Genomic DNA, 16286 nt, shown 5'->3' on the forward strand with positions numbered 1-16286 from the left:
TAAATACGGTTTTTTGTGGTTTCTGCTAGAGTTGCTCTAAGCCCTTGAGGATATACACTCAGTCACGAGGTTCAGCTAATGTTTTGTGTTTCATCATTTCAACTAACACACTCAGCCCCGAATAAATACGCAGCATTGCCTCAGGCTCGACTCCAAGTTTTTTCTTATCATTCTACAGACCCTCATACTAAGCAAATTAATAAGTTACCTGGATTCCTCATATGTCGAAAATGTGTCCGTGCGACTAAAAATGGCCATTTGGTTCACTGCTTGCTACACACATGTCTACCCTTTGTCCTTCTTTCTACGACATCGAAATTTGTGCAACAAGTAGGCAGGATCAAGGAAGAAATTATTTCCATTCAACGGTTAGTCTACTAACTCGCAATGAACGGATTTCCCGATGAAAGCAAAACAAAAAAAAGGTATAAATGTTGCCTCCTAAATGAACAGGTGTCAAGCAGAGAACTACATCTACATTGCAAGCTGCAATTTACTTTTGTTGGTTATATGCCACAAAGCTCCTACTTGATAGATACATCTACTGTTCTATTACTCGATGCATGCATTGTAATCTGAAATTTTCTTGTGTTAGATTGCTTCTACTTGCGCAATGGATGCACCTGGTATAGTGAAGAAGTTAAAGGAGAGAAAAAAGGCAGGCAATAAGAAGGCGGCCACCGGCTGTAAGGCCATCTCCAACGGGGTGACCCAAATCGGCGCGCCCGCGCGTCCGTTTGGGTGGGCGCGCGGACAGTGGCCGGCGTCCGCCCGGCCGTTTGGGTCACACGCTGCACCCAACGCTGCGGCCACCCATTTTGCCAACGCAGCCCAGATATGGTCTATTTCTTTGGGAAATAGGCCATTTGGCCACAAAAATTTATAAGTAACATCTAAAAACGTAGAATAATATCAAATAAATTGTAGCATGAGTAGGAAACAAAATGTGACATAGTTTGAACAAGGAAACAAATATAAAAATTACAAATTGAGATTGTCAACTCAATTTGTGCGGTCTAGGATCTCCTTCTGCCTCCTCTCGAACCAAGCTCTCTTCACCTCGTTCATGGCGGTCAAGTCGGCGGTCATGATCATGTGGTCTTCGGCTTGGCGTTTCAGCTCAACTTCTTTCTCCTTCAGCTCCACCTCTTTGGTCCTTGACGCTGCAATGAGCTCCAATTCTTTCTCTTTGATCTCCACTTCCCTAGCCCTCGTCTTGGCATTGGCCTCATCAATGTCAAGCTTCCTCATTTGAACATCGTAGTAGTTCTTCATGGCCTCTTCCTTCTCCCGACGCTTCCTCTCTTCCCTCTTGTCTGTGGACACCTCTTTTTCAGCATACAAGTCCTTCAAGGTACCGACCAAATGCATGGTCGAAGCATCACGCTTCATGTCGGACTTGGTTGCCTTGTGGCCTCTTGGACGGCTTGCACGAGAAGTGGAGCTTCCGCAAGGCTAACCACCATCAAGGTCAATGATGGTGGCATCTTTGGCAGTCTCTTGCTGACAATCAAGCTCGCCATGTACGCCTCGTACCCCTCGTCAAACTTGGGGGTGCCCCGGAGATCCTTCCAACAATGAGGGAAGGCAAAGGTCCTTCCTTCATTCACAGTTTTGAAGTAATCCAAAGCTTGCCACACCTAGAACAAAATGAGACATACAATTACAAATGTATGTGCAAACAACCAAAGAACAAGTTGAGGTTGAGAATCATACCAAGTCCTTGACGCCGATGCCACTAACAGGCACCCGCTTCACGTGATCATACGCCGCCTGGAACTTGTTGCATTCCGCTTGAATTGTTCCCCACCTCTTTTGGATGGAGCACTTATTGCGGTCGCTGTCAAATCGGTGCTCCCCGTACCGGCGGTGCTCATGGAAGTAGTCATGGATCCGGCGCCAGAATGCGCCCCCCTTCTGCTCGGCACCTTTCAGTGGATCTTTCCCAATGGCCAACCACCCCTCGCCCGATTTTGTCCCCTAGCTCCGTGTAGTTGCTGGTTCTTTTGCTAACCCGGAGACCTCGAGCTTCTGCAGTTGCGGCTTGTGTGAGCTCGTCAGCGAACAACGGCTCCTCGTCGATGTTCATGGTGCCGGCATTGCCAATGTTGTCCTCCTCTATGTCAATGGGAGCTGGCGGGGGAGCCTGCTCGGTCGACGGAGGTGCCATGGTGGTCGGCATCGTCGGCGCGTAAGAAGGAGGGGCCTGCACCGTGGCCGTTGTCTGCAAAGATGGCGGCGCACACTCACCCGACAATTCTTCGAACAGGGTGCGGGCATCGGCCTCGGGGCCTTGGAGTGCGCCGTTGGCGCACGGTTGAGGTTAATAGATGAAGGCGACGACCTCGTCATGGACTCGTCCACCTCCGGTGACCCATCCCGTGGAGGGTACAAGAACCGCTCTGCCGGCGCCATCATTTCGTACACGCCGGGCGGGTACCCAAACGGGGCATACGGTGGGGTTGTTGACTGGGAAGGAAGCGGTCGGGTCACGGAGGAGCCGGAGCTTCCCGTCGAGGCTGCGCTGGCGCCCGTCGCGGCCAGTTGCGCGAGCGCGTTGTGGCCGTAAAAGAGCATGGCATGCTCTTGCATGGCCTTCGCCTTCGCCTCCGTTTGGAGGAGTTGGAGCTGCTCGGCCTCCTTCTGCTGCTCCTCCGCGGCGGCGGCTTCCCTCTTTCGTTGATCGAGCGCCCTGCGCCGCTCGGCACGCTTCTTGTTCTCGACGGCCCTCTGCTCCGCGGTGAGCTCGGGCTTCACCTTCTTCATCGCCGCCGCGGGCTGCGCGACCACCGGGACCTCCTCCGCGACAGAAGGGACAACGGCGGCGAGCTCGGACTCGTCTCCGATGGTGGTGGCGGCGGCAGCTTCGTTGGCCATCCTCTAGGTTTGGGGGGACTGGAGTGGAGTGGCTGTGGTTTGGGAAGCAGACACGCGGCAGGAGAGGACGCGAGAGGCCAGCCCTCAGTGTCCACGGCCACGCAAACCAGACCCAGATTTAGGCCGGTTTTGGGTCGTCCTAGCCGCCGTGGACATCCATTTTTGGGATGCGTCCGCATGTTGGGCCACAAATTTGTCCGATTCGACTCATCCGGACGCACGGGCGCGAGATGGGTCGCCAGTTGGAGATGGGCTAAGTACAATGGAACGGCTCTTCGACAGGCGGTAGTGGAATATCCTAACCTTAAGTTAACTGCTAGGTGTAGTAAAGGAAAGCGAGGGCCACCAGCCAGTAAACAAGTCCCGGTGAATTACTAGCTGCCGGCACAGCAAGCTGTGCAATAGCATCTCCACTTTTGAGTTCGACAACAATCGTCCTACCAACTGGTAGGAATTACAACATTGCGATTTGCAGGCGTAAAGCTTGATAATTCGAAGAGGGGGACTGACATTACCGACCTAGGTCTCACAGGACCGCCGACGGGGCTCCCGCTCACGGCCGCCGTCCGCGTCGCCGCCGGCGCCGGCAGCGGAAAGGAAGCGGCACGTGAGGCGGGATGCGGGAGAAAGGTGCCGCCGGAGGGAGGCGGCGAGTAAACGAGGGGAGCTCCTGTGCTCTTTCGGGGGAGATTTGATTTTGAGGGGCAAGAGGCACGGACGGCTCCGGAGCTAACGGAATTAGTGGAGCTTTAGAGCATCTCCAGCCGCTTCCCCCAGACCGTCCCCCAAACCGCGCCGGATTGAGCGTTTGGGGAACGTGTTTTGTTCGTGCCATTTTTGGTGGACGTCGCTCCCCAGCCGTGTCCCCCAAACGCCGCCCCCAAACATTTAAAATATTTTTTTAAATTTTTTCAGTTCAAATTCCACAAACTAATACATAATTTGAAACGTGGTTTACACGAAAACACAGTTTGGAACGTGGTTTTCCACAAACTAATACATAGTTTGAACCGTCGTGGACACAAATATAAAATTTTGCAAAGAAACTAAACCTAACTAGGCCGTGCATCGAAGGTTTCCTGTGTTCGCTGCTAAGAAAGAACACTCGAGGGCACACCCAGATCACCTAAACTGGAAAATCCAGCGGGAGGATGGTGCCCTTTTTGGTTCTACCGATGAGGCGAACGAGCAGAAACCTCCGTGCACGTGTTCGCTGCGAAGAAAGAACACTCGGTCGTCCTCCTCGTCGGTGCTTGTCGCCCGGTAGTCCCGGCGGCACCGCGTCTCGTCGAAGACCTTGACGCTCATGTCCCGGTCGCCGAAGTAGGAGAACGAGGAGGATGAAGCCGGCTTGGAGGCCGTGGTGCCGCGCGAACTTCTCCCAGCCGATGTTGAGGTACATCTTGCCGCGCGCGTCGTAGATCACGTCGACGATCCACCGATAGTAGCTGCACGCAGCCTCCCGCAGATGCATCGTGCGCGGGCGATCGTCGCCGGCGACGTAGTCGGCGAAGGAGTCCGGCAGCCTCTAGATGCCGCGCGGGTCGCCCTTGAGGACGAGGACGAACTCGAACAGCACGTCCGGCTCCACGTCCATCTCCGACGATGATGAAGGCGGCGGCGTGGAAGGCGACGGCGAGCGTTGAGCTCTGCCGCGGCCACGACCACGACCACGGCCGCGAGGTCGGCCTCCGCCTCTATCGGACATAGCGTCGAGTCTTGTTGAGATGGTGGCGGCTAGGGTTTGGGAGAGAGGCGCTAGGGTTTGTGTGTGAGAGTGACGATGAGAGGCGGCCCTTTTATAGGCCGGAGGGAGGCGGGGAGCGGTGGCGCGCATTAACGCCGGCACGCGAGCTAGGCGCGACGGGACGCGCTGCGCGCGCTGCGGGAACCGCACCGTCGCCGCGTCGCTGCGGGAACTGCACCGCCAATAACTTCCGTCGCGAGGTAGGCGACGGTTAGGTTAAAAATTTATTGTGCCGCTGACGAGTCGGCCCCGCCACTCCCGTCTCGCTTTTCGTTGTGTCCGGCGTCCCCGGTGCGTCCCCTGTGGGACGGGGACGGGCTCGGGGCGCCGGACACCGTATGGGGGCGCGCCGGACAAAAATGGGCCTTGGGGGACGCGGCTGGAACGCATTTTCTGTCCGGCGCGCCCCAAATCCCTTTGGGAGACGCTTTGGGGGACGCGACTGGAGATGCTCTTATATTCATCAGCTAAGAGCATCTCCAACACAAGCTCTAAAAACGCCCCGCCGGAAGCGCCATTTTGCTGCGCGTGTTCGGGCGGGAAAAGTGCTCCTCCACCGGCCGCGCCATTATGCACAGCGCGGCGTGGCCCGAACAGCTAGTTGCTTCGTTTTCGTTCGAAATATAAATCAAACAAAACAAATAAAACACGAAAAATTACGAAATATATTGAAAGTTCGACATTAGCGACATTTTAAACTACACTCGAAGTCTACTCCGAGTCCCAATGGTAGTCCGAGGAGTGGGAGCTCGGAGTTGTCTCCGACACCGTCGTCGAAGTCCACTCGAAGGACGAAGAGGACGAGAGGACGATGGTGGACGGCCCTGCGCCGTTTTTCTTCTCCTCCTCCTCCTTCCTCGCCGCCTTCTCTGCCCTCGCCACGGACTCCGCCCGGCGCTTGTCGCGGGTCGCCTTCTTCTTCGCCTTTGCCGCCGCCTTCTGCTCCTCCTTCTGCGCGTAGAAGGCTTCCGTGGTGGCGACATCTTCAAGAAATTGCCGCGCCCACTCGAGGCGGAGGGCCTCGTCGCGCTCGGCGATGAGTAGGCGCTGCTCCAGCTCCCGTCGGCGGCGCTGCTGCTCGCGCGTGATGACCGGCGACATGGGCGCCAGCTTCTCCACCTGCTCCCGCGTCCATCATGAAAATTCATGGTCCGGCGGGAGCGGCCGAGGCGCCAGGCGACGGTGTCGTACGCCCGCGCCGCCTCGTGCGCCGTATCGAACGTGCCGAGGCGGATCCGCTCGTCGCCGAAGCGGATTTCCGCGTCGAAGCGGCCGCTCGGCCGCGCCCGAACGCCGTGGTAGCCGGTGGCGGAGCGGCGGCGCGGAGGCATCTTCGGACGGAGGCGCGCGGAGGCGGAGCATCGACGGGAGAGAGAGGTGGAGCGTCAGCGTGGAGAGAGAGAGGCGGGGAGAGAGACGGACGCGTGGAATGTTCAGGCGGTTGGCCGCGTTCGCGTGTGTCCCGTTTATAGCGCGCGGCAACTTTCCCGCGTGGGCGGTAAAAAAATTAGCGCGCGGGCGGTAAAAAATTTAGCGCGCGCGCCTTTTTCCCGCCTCCGCTGGAGCTTCGCACGAGCACCCGCGTGCGCCAAACTGGTGGTTTTTTTGCCGCGCGCGGCTTTTGCAGCATCTGTTGGAGATGCTCTAATAATACAGATTTTCAGGAGAACTAACTTGTGGTTTGGAAGGCAGTGGCACCACCTTAGCCCATCAGAGTTTAAATTTCAAATTTAATACTTTGTTGTTTTATAAAAATGGAATATTTTTCAGTACGAGGTGACATTCTCATCCATAGCTATGCGTTTGTGCTAACTTTGTCAATGTCCAATGTGTAAGCAGTCTTTGATTGCCAGAAAATGCGAGCACAAATCGATCTACCTACTCGTCACCATCAAAGTACAGCCAAGGTTGCACAAAGATCAGAATCACCATCTCGTTGGATGATTAGGATTTACTCCCCTTCGCACACGTGTTGATCTTTGGCCTCTGCAAGTGTCAGGTAGAGCTTCTGGCTCCGCTTACAAGTTTATGACGAGGCGGTGGGATTTAATTGTATTGCATGTCTGCCTAGCACTAGGCGAAGCTAAGTAAATACTACCTCCAATTTATATTACTTAACACTAATAATATTGATGTATCTAGACACATTCTAAACATATTGTTTTAGATATAATTATTTTAACATCAAGTAATATAGAGCAAGTACATAAAGTGAAGCAACAGAGAAAGTAAAGAAAAAGTAAACCCAGTTTTTCCATAATCTTGTTTTTCAAAGGGAGTAAGGGCATAAACCGCCTAATTGACACCAAGGAGTAAAATCTTTTTGTGCTTCACCAAGGAGTAAGGGCATAAACCGCCCTCGTAGTAGCAATAAAGAGTGTGCTAAACTATTGACATGGTAAAAACTGTTGCCATTAAGAAATTACATAAATAAACGTTGAAAAGTAAAGCGGGCTGGGCCCTAGGCTGGTCAACAATCATAGGCATCGCCCACGGCTAGTTTGGTGCTCCCACGACATCCAACAAGGCAACGGGTACGTCGTCGAAGGTGGTTGGGGCTTGCATGGTCCCCTGGTCCCATGGGGAATGTAGCGGCGCCATGTGCAATGCCTCCATGGACGCCCGGAGGGACTCCTACTCTGACAAGCTAGAAGGCATGATCGTCGCGGTATAGCACGGTGGCGCTTGTGGTGGTGGTTGTTCGTGCGAGGCATTCATGTCCAGCCTCAAAGCTTTGAGGGTTTCTCCTCATCCACGCCTTATGTCGCGAGGGGAAGGTTGTTCAGGCTTTCTCCTCATCTACGTCTCCTTCTGGCGTGTGGGGAAGGTCGTCCACCCGACCCTCCTCCGTGTCCTTCTAGCGGGCCCAAGTGTAGGGAAGCAAACACTCGATACGTCCACGTTGTTTTCCCGCTGACGCATTGTCTCCCTAATAAACTTTTGGGTCACAAATGCGTCGGCGCGGACAAGCTGATCAGTTTGCGTCGAGCTGCTAGGATAGGGTTTTGCCTAAATTTTATTCAACGGACACAAATAGACACATTTGGTCTAATAGAAAATTAGTGGAAATTGAGGACCAACAAGGCCAGGGCACCAACGAAATATTAAAAAATGTTGTCCACTCGGCTATGGCTTTGGTATTGTGTTGTTTGGCAACCTACAAGACGAGTTTATTTCTTCAATTTTCTGAAGAAAAATACAAATACAAAAAAAATTGAGCATAAGAGCGCCAGAGAAGCAGACTTCGCAGCTACCAAATGCGTCTCAGACTTCAGAATAGAGCATGCCTTATTCCTACAAATACAAGGCAGGTCTGAACGGTAAAAATTATTGAGATGTAGAGTTGAAAACTACAGACGGCATGCGAGAACAAAGCTCATACTCAAACACTAGCTACATGTGCCTGCTACAATGTGTGAATTTTCTTCCATGTGTGCCCTATTCACCAGAGGAACATCAATAGCATTCGTACAAACAATCAATGTGCCCTCGTGTTGATGCAGCAGTGTAGCATCATATTCTTCATGATGCTGATCAACTGATGATTTGATGGAAAAACCTGCTAGTTTCGTAACTATACACAACGCAAACCTGTGGATGTCCCATGCGCTAAGATCCGATACCGGCAACACCCGTGGCTTGCGCTGCGGCTTTTTGTGCTGCCGCTGCAGCCGCAGCTGCAGCTGCGGCAGCTGGTGATGGGGGTGAAGCTGGTGTCTTCTGTGGGGCTTCAACACCATGCTCCTGCGGCTGTTTGTTATCTGCCTGGGCCAATAAGTTCTTTATCTGGGCTCCGCTGAGCGTCTCGTGCTCAAGAAGTGCATTGGCTAGAGTATGCAGCTCCTTGTTGTGTTTCGTCAGGATAGTCTTTGCATTGTTGTATGCCCTCTCCAAGAAATTCTTCACCTCCTCCTCAATTAGAAGCCTCGTTTCTGAGCTCATAGTCTTTCCATCATCTTCATAGTTGTACGAAACAAGACCGACCTGCTTGCTCATACCATATTGAGTAACCATTGCTCTTGCCATCGAAGTTGCTTGCTCGAAGTCAGATGAAGCACCAGATGTCACCTCGCTATCCCCAAATATAAGCTCCTCTGCCACCCGCCCTCCCATACAAACATCCAAGCTTGCTAGCATTTGTTTCCTTGACACGCTAGTCTCATCTTTGTCAGGGAGTTGAGCCACCATCCCAAGGGCCATCCCCCTGGGCACAATGGTAGCTTTGTGGACAGGGTGAGCACCATCGGTGTGGATGGCAACAAGGGCATGCCCTCCCTCATGGTACGCTGTCAGCTTCCTGCTCTCATCCGAGATCACTGCGGACTTGCGCTCGCTACCCATCATGATCCGGTCCTTGGCATACTCCAGATCAGTCATTGTAACAGATTTCGCTCCATCCATGGCAGCCCTTAGAGCAGCCACATTCACCAGGTTAGCGAGGTCAGCACCTGAAAAGCCTGGTGTTCCCCTGGCAATGGTCATCAAATCCACATCATCACCCTTTAAGACCTACAATTATGTGCAAAGGGATATCAGATCACATTTTGACACAAAAAGCATGCAAACAGAAATTTCCCAAAAATACCTTTGTCATGTGGACCTCTAAAATTTGACGTCTGCCCTCAACATCTGGATTAGGAACAACAATATGACGGTCAAAGCGCCCAGGTCTGACTAGTGCTTTATCTAATGACTCGGGGAAGTTAGTTGCAGCGATGACAATTATCCCCTCATTCTGCTTAAAGCCATCCAGCTCGACAAGTAACTGATTCAAGGTCATCTTCATATACTGCTGGTCCTTTGGATTTCTACTCCCACCAATTGCATCAATTTCATCCATGAATATGATACAAGGCGATCGTTTTTTGGCTGCAGCAAAAAGATCCCTCACTCTTCTAGCTCCTACACCTACAAACATCTCCTCAAACTCACTACCACTGCATGAGAAAAAAGGAACACTGGCTTCACCAGCAATAGCCCTTGCTAACATGGTCTTGCCAGTGCCAGGAGGGCCAACAAGCAGGACACCTTTTGGCAGTTTTCCACCTAGACGTGTAAAACGCTGGAAAACATGCAGGCAGCTTGTGAGTATCAATAGAACAGACATTATAACAAAATTGGAGGTTAACTCTAAGAAATGGATAGAGTAACGATACACAAAAACAGAGGCTGAACATATTAGACAGACATAAACCACAACACTAACCCAAGACAAGAAGACGACTCTGTTGATGAAATCAAACAACATGTTGAACTAAGCAAGCTATTCACAGATCAAATGAGGTAAAGATCAAAAGGAGATTTAGCAACATAATTCACTTCAAAAGTTGAAGATGGTGCAAGGCAGTTCACATTATGGCCTGGCGAAACGGCAATTAAACATTTTGAATTGTCAGTAGTTTATTACAAAAGGAGTAGCTAATGGAAAAAAATAAAAAATGGGTTTACCTTTGGATCTCGGAGGTAGTGAACTATTTCCTCAAGTTCAGCTTTGGCTTCATCAACACCTTTTACATCACTAAATTTCGTACTAGATTCCATGCTTGGTTGAACCTCTTCATTTAGACCAAGGCCTGCAAACATTTACCAGTATTTTTTAATGGGATGAAGTCCAAACTGGAATTAGGAAATTAGTCATTCAGATCTTTAAGAAAACAAAACCTTTGCTGATTCCTCTATCCTCAATGAGAGCACCGATGCCCGAAATTAATAGGAAAGTTAGTGCAATACTTCGGAAGGTGCGCCAAAGTTGGTCCTTAAATTGACCTGTTTCTGCAGTAACCATGTGAATAGGCGCATTCGCAGTGCCAATAAGTCCATCTTTTGTCACTTGACCAGCGCTCTTTGATGCTGGCACGCTACCAAGGCTTCCTTCTGCCCTTTCTGAAGCAGCAAGACCTGACATGTATTCCATGCACGGGTTTAAGCCACGTTAACAAGAAAACTAGTCATTCAGGAACGATGCTCAGGAGCTGTTAGATGGAACCTAACTGCAAATTCATATCTACGGAAAACTGAAGCAGATTTAACTGCGGTATAAGTGACTGATAATCGACAGGCCATTAAGAAATAAAAAATTGAAGTAATCGGGAATTTGGGACTACAGTATAAGATATAGAAACATCTATATGCCATCAGAAGAAGAATAGGTATGAACAATTTGCAATTGCATGTCTGATCTAGTATGCATAATCACATTCAGTTTTTAAAACATACAACCGCGGCTTAGTCAATGAAGAAGTTTGTGGTGGGATTTATAATATATCCTTAAAGATGCAAACTGACACATTCATTGGACAACTTATATCGTGATAAAGACCCTAAACAGGAGTTATCTAGAAGTTTGTGCTGTGCATGTGGGGTTTATAATTTAAAACTAGAAGATACATTTTTTGAGTCATTGGATGTCTATCATTGGTGCAGAGCATTTGGATTGATGGCATACTGACACTTTTTGAGCACTTCTTTTTCACCCAAGTTACTAAAAAAATCAAATATTGCAATATGCTGCAGCCTGTCTGTCTTCTGTAGGAAAAAATATACCTTCAGACCTTATTAGACTAGTGACAAAATGAAACTACAATCGACATGTAAATAACAAGTAAAATGTGCTTAAGTTGCTATAGTGCAGATGAAACATGAATTAATATAAAAATAAACCATGTGCTCAGCCAACTGATGGAACTCATAACTACTTAAAAAGGGGAATTCGGAAACAGTAGCATTTCCCACACAAAGCAGCTGAATCAAACCAACCAATTGAACAAACCATAGATAAAATAGTTTGAGGATATTAGTACCTCTTTGCAATGTTTTTAGCAAGGTGCTATCATCCAGCCTATCAACCTTAACAAGAGCTTTTACATATTCTGAAAGTGCTGAAGAATTCGAGTGCAGTAAAGGCTGGCTTTCAAATATTTGTATCACACGCTCTGGGTCACTTCTGTATATCTCTTTTAGCAGAGAAGTTTCACTTTGGGAGCCCAGATCTCGCATGCTGCGTGAAAGGCCACCAAAATAGCTTGAATGAAACCTATCATGTAAGTTCCTGAGTGCGCCACCTGCATTAATAATCGCCATAAAAAATCAATAAAGAAGCGCAGAGAAATTTATCCACGGGAGAAAGGGCAGCAGCAACACTAGCTACAAAACAAAAATAAATTTACTGTACCATAAATGCTCTCATTGACTATTTTGATGTAATTTCATAAAAGAAAAGGGGTAGACAGATGAAAAAACGTGTTTAATATCAAACAGACACTCGCATTTATAACAAAGTAGAGGAAGTTACTATTTGAGCCAACATATTATTCGTTGTACAAAGACCGTGTACCTGCAAAGATGTCACTTCCAATTGACCTCAGAGGGGAAGAAGCTGCGGACTGATTATAAATTACATATGCTGATCGGTTCCGTGCAGCCTGGGATTAAAAAAAATGTATACCTAAATTAAGTCTTGCTATAACATAAATATAAATACCAACAAGAAGAACAGAACAAGGCAAAATAACTAAGCAAATTATTCAACGCAAGGAACAATACACCCAGCAACTCTCAATATTTAACCACGGGGGGAGGGGGGGGAGGGGGGGCATGGGACTTGGGCACCCGGGACATGCAAACATAGTAGCCTATGTATAGATTCGTCTGGGATCCAGCAAGTAGAAACTCAGCCACACCTCCAAACAAGGTTTAAAAAAGCGGTAAGCGCTAAGCGAGCGGTAGGTCACCGCCTAGAGCAATCACCGCTTAAGCGGCGCTTAGGCACGCATAAGCGTTTTGTACGGACACACCAGGAGGGGCAGCCGGTTGCATTTTTGAGCGCATATAAGGTCTAATATTCCTTCAATATTAGCCCAGTAAGGCCCATATGAAACCCTACCCTGCCCAGCTCAATCTGAACCATCCATATTCTCTAATATTCATTGTCCATCTACTCTCTTCTATCTTTTTCTCTCACCTGCTCCCTTCAGGCACTCATCGACAGCCGCAATGGCGTTGCTGCTGCCTCCTCTTCCATGGATTCCCTGCCTCCGCCCCTCCTTCCCTGCCCTCACCCCTCCTTCCCTGCAACCACCCCTCCTTCCCTACTCCGTTTCCTCTACCAGATTCCAACAATAGCACTACCAGATTCCCAGGCTCGCTTAATTGAACGCTCAGGCCAGAAGCGAAGCGGAAGGCCGTCGCTCAGCGCTTAAGCGCGCCTAGGCGTACGCTTTTTTGAACCATGCCTCCAAATGTCCCGTTTCTCCAGCCACAGCACCAATAACCCCCAACCGGCAAAACCCACACAACTTCCCCAAATTTCCAATCCTTCATGGCAGTTTACACAGCAGCAAGCTCAACCATGGCATCAAGCAGCAACGCTACCTGAGAGAGGCGCCATAGTGAAGCATGGAGCAATGGAGAATTTTTTTTGCTGAAGGGCAGGTTCAGATCTGTAGAGCTGTGCCTTCATCCGGATCTGACACATGGCGATTGAAGCTGCTAATGCTAGATAAGGCAGAGATGTCCAGCCTCATTATTGTTTGTAGTTCTTGATTACTCCCTCCATACCGGTTTACAGGGCAATTACCGAGAAAAAACTTTGACTACTAATTTGGTCAATAAAATATAAGATATATCTCACAAAAATTATACTATTGGAAACTTCTTTTGACTATGAATCCAATGATATAATTTTTGTGAAATATATCTTATATTTTGTTGACCAAATTTGTAGTCATACATTTTTCTCGAAATACATAATTGCCCTATAAACCGGTACGGAGGGAGTAGCTATCCTACTATTTTTCCTCCGATGATGATTGAGGTGAGATGGGCACATTGGGCACAATGAGATGTGTTGGACCTGATTGGGTAGTGCATGAGTGTTTTATGTTAGCGAATTTGAAGAAATATTGGTTCATTGTATTGTCAGTTCGTGTACTTGGTTCTTCCAGCCAAGTAACCAAGGTGCGAGAGCGCATCACATTGGGCATAGACAGTCAATCGAGTGCTGAGGCTGGTGGCTGCACTAAGAAAGAATGAAAGAACAGAGCGCTGCAACCTGTGATACTAACTGTAACTTACCCAGAGGAATTGGGCTACATTAATCCTTACTATGTAAGTACTTTTACTCGTGATGTACTCTTGGTATGAAGCACTACTTTCTAGAATTATTACAGGCTCGTAGCTTTTGGCCCGGGGTTTGTCGAATCCTTGCTCTGACATTTCACCATAAATCTGCTATCTCCATGCTCATCAAACATAGCAATGTCTACAAGGAATACGTACTACACTCTAGCATACATCATAGCAGCACAATAACGTGAGTACGGTCTCCAGACTTAAACCTACCAATATCCTAGATATTCATTCCCATATAGGTCGTCACAGTAATCTGATAACCTCTGATGCAACGGAACAAATTGCTAAGGAAGCTGGTGTATTCTTGATGGATTAATAACCCTGAAATCCGCAAGCGTCAGAGATAAACTGGGTCACACTTACCGAATCGCAGCCTACAACCAGCAGCCTTATCGTCTAATACAGCAGAACTCCAATCCCGCAGGCGAAGCTCGAAAACTAATGGGAACCACGGCTTCCACATCCCAACCCCACCGCCGGCCCGCGAAGGGAGAAGCGCGGAAGAAAAGCAAGAAGGGAGTTATTAGAGAACGCACCAGGGAGAGGACGCGCCGCCACGCCATGGGCCCGAATCTCCAATCCGCCGCCGCCGCCGCCTCTCCCGACGAGATCCCGAGTTGAAAGCAGGTGGGCACGCGGAAAGGCAGAAGGATTGGATTGGGAGTCGGGGTCGGTGTTGACGGGAGGGCTCAGAGAGAGAGACGGCGCGCGGAGGCGGGGGATTCAGCGGCGGCGAGGTGTGCCGCGGCGGCGGTCGGGTGGAACGGCGCAAGGAAACGGCCCACGTCACGCAACGCGGCGGTCGGGTGGACAAGGGAGACAAGTGCTCAGATTTTTCTTTGCTTCTCTACTTCCGGACGCGGACGCGGAGGCTCTAGTACTCTTCTGCCTTTATTTTTTCAAGGTAAAACAAAGTAAAACGGGAAAACTAGAGGATATCGTTAATTTGCGGTACACAGGCCAGATATTACTTCCTCTGTCTTAAAATAATTTGATCCATATTTTTCTAGATACTAATTTAATTACACACTAAAAATATACTTCAACATACAACGAAGGAAGGAAGTACAATTTTGTGGCACATTTGACACAACACACCGCGTAGACAAAAACAGGAAGTTTGACACATTGTTCTACGATGACTATGTTTCCACAAATATAATGGTACCACACCGAGCAGTGTCCAGAAATAATGGTGTGAATTTTTTCTTTTTACATTACAGGAGGTGTCTTCACCGGATTCGCTCGGGTCGTCCCCCGCGGGCGACGACCGGGCGAACCCTAGCCCCTCTCGCCTCCACACCCCCTGCGCCCTCCTCCTCCGCCGCCGCCGGCGAGGGCCGCCGGGCAAAGCCCGCGCGGTGCGGCGGCGGCGGCGGACCGCCGTACCCGCTCGCGTTGCGTCTGCGCGGGCGGTGGCGGACGGCGGCGGTGCTCCTAGGGGCTCTTCGAGCTCGGTCCGGCGGCGGTGGTTCCGGCGGGTCGACCGGCGACTCGTGGCGAGAGGGCGGGCGGACGCGGCGCGCGGCGGAGGGCAGCGGCGGAAGGCAGCGGCGGAGGGGAGATGCTGGTGGCGGCGCCGCCCAGGTTGGGGCCAGGCGGGCCCCGATCTGGGCCGGACGGGCCTCGTCCTGGACCAGGAGGGTCTGGATGTGGCCAACGCAACGCCGGCGGAGCCCCTCCCATGCTGCACCACTGCTGGTTCCGGATCTGGGCCAGGGGGGCTCGGTTCTGGCGGCCCTTGACAGCGCGACCCGCGAGGTTCCTCCTACGCCCGAGAAGGTGGAGGCGTTGCTCTGGCTGCTGTTCGGTGGCGAGTTTGGAGTTGCCGACAAATGGACCGGCTTGACCGGCGGCGTGGTGGCGTCAGTAACGGCGCGGCTATGTCCTCGGGCGTCGTGGCAGGGGTGCTTCTTTGCGGGTCGGGCGCGGTCTCGGCCGGCCGTCTTGCGAGGAGTGAGGTTGCGGCGACGCCGTTCATGGCTTATGGCTAGCACAAGGCGGCTCGGTGGTGGCTTGGGTAGGTCCGGCATGAAGCTGCAGCTAGATGGCGGCGGCAGCCTAGGCGCAGCAACGCGGCGGCTTGGCTAAGGGGCTTGATCGTGGCCTGGCAGGCGGCCGGGCCTGATCTAGGCCACCTCGGCCATGCTACTGTGTCCGGACGGCGTCCTCTCTCGGTGGCGGTGGGTGGATCCCCTCCCTAGGTTGCCACTTGCTTTGACGGTTGCATGCTATGGTGTTGTCTTACCCTGCCCGTTTCGTGTTGCGGTGTGCTGATCAAGCCATGGGCTCGAGTTCGTGGGGATGCCGGGGCGGCGGCCTCGGAAGGTGGACTGCGCGGGTGGCTCTACGGCGGGCAACGTGGCGGTGGTGGTGGTCTTTCTCTTCGGTCATGGGGATGGCGAGGAGCAGACGATGGGGGATCCTGGTGTTGGCGGCGCTTCGGCTTTGGCAACTCCCAGATCATGTCTCGGAGCCGATCTCTGGGAGCACGACTTGGGACAGGCGGCTTAGTTTCGGGTGCGGTGTGCGG

At 50.9% G+C, this 16286-nt stretch overlaps 2 protein-coding genes across 2 annotated transcripts; both read right to left on the reverse strand.

Annotated features, from left to right (window-relative positions):
- Positions 1-907: 907 nt before the first annotated feature.
- On the reverse strand, positions 908-2482 carry LOC124660148 (DNA ligase 1-like). The gene is made up of 2 exons (XM_047197942.1): positions 1717-2482; positions 908-1640 (listed from the first exon to the last, which is right to left on the reverse strand). Exon 2 carries the CDS (start codon positions 1390-1392, stop codon positions 1003-1005), a length of 390 nt encoding a protein of 129 aa, XP_047053898.1. The 5' UTR covers positions 1393-1640; positions 1717-2482; the 3' UTR covers positions 908-1002.
- Positions 2483-7875: 5393 nt separating this feature from the next.
- LOC124667926 (ATP-dependent zinc metalloprotease FTSH 5, mitochondrial) lies at positions 7876-14512 on the reverse strand. The gene is made up of 7 exons (XM_047205153.1): positions 14290-14512; positions 11958-12045; positions 11425-11685; positions 10286-10522; positions 10073-10197; positions 9210-9686; positions 7876-9133 (listed from the first exon to the last, which is right to left on the reverse strand). The coding sequence occupies exons 1-7, from the start codon at positions 14314-14316 to the stop codon at positions 8234-8236; spliced, it is 2115 nt and encodes a 704-aa protein (XP_047061109.1). The 5' UTR covers positions 14317-14512; the 3' UTR covers positions 7876-8233.
- Positions 14513-16286: the final 1774 nt, after the last annotated feature.

The sequence above is a fragment of the Lolium rigidum genome, chromosome 6 (assembly GCF_022539505.1).
Source record: "Lolium rigidum isolate FL_2022 chromosome 6, APGP_CSIRO_Lrig_0.1, whole genome shotgun sequence".
Classification (NCBI taxonomy): Eukaryota; Viridiplantae; Streptophyta; class Magnoliopsida; order Poales; family Poaceae; genus Lolium; species Lolium rigidum.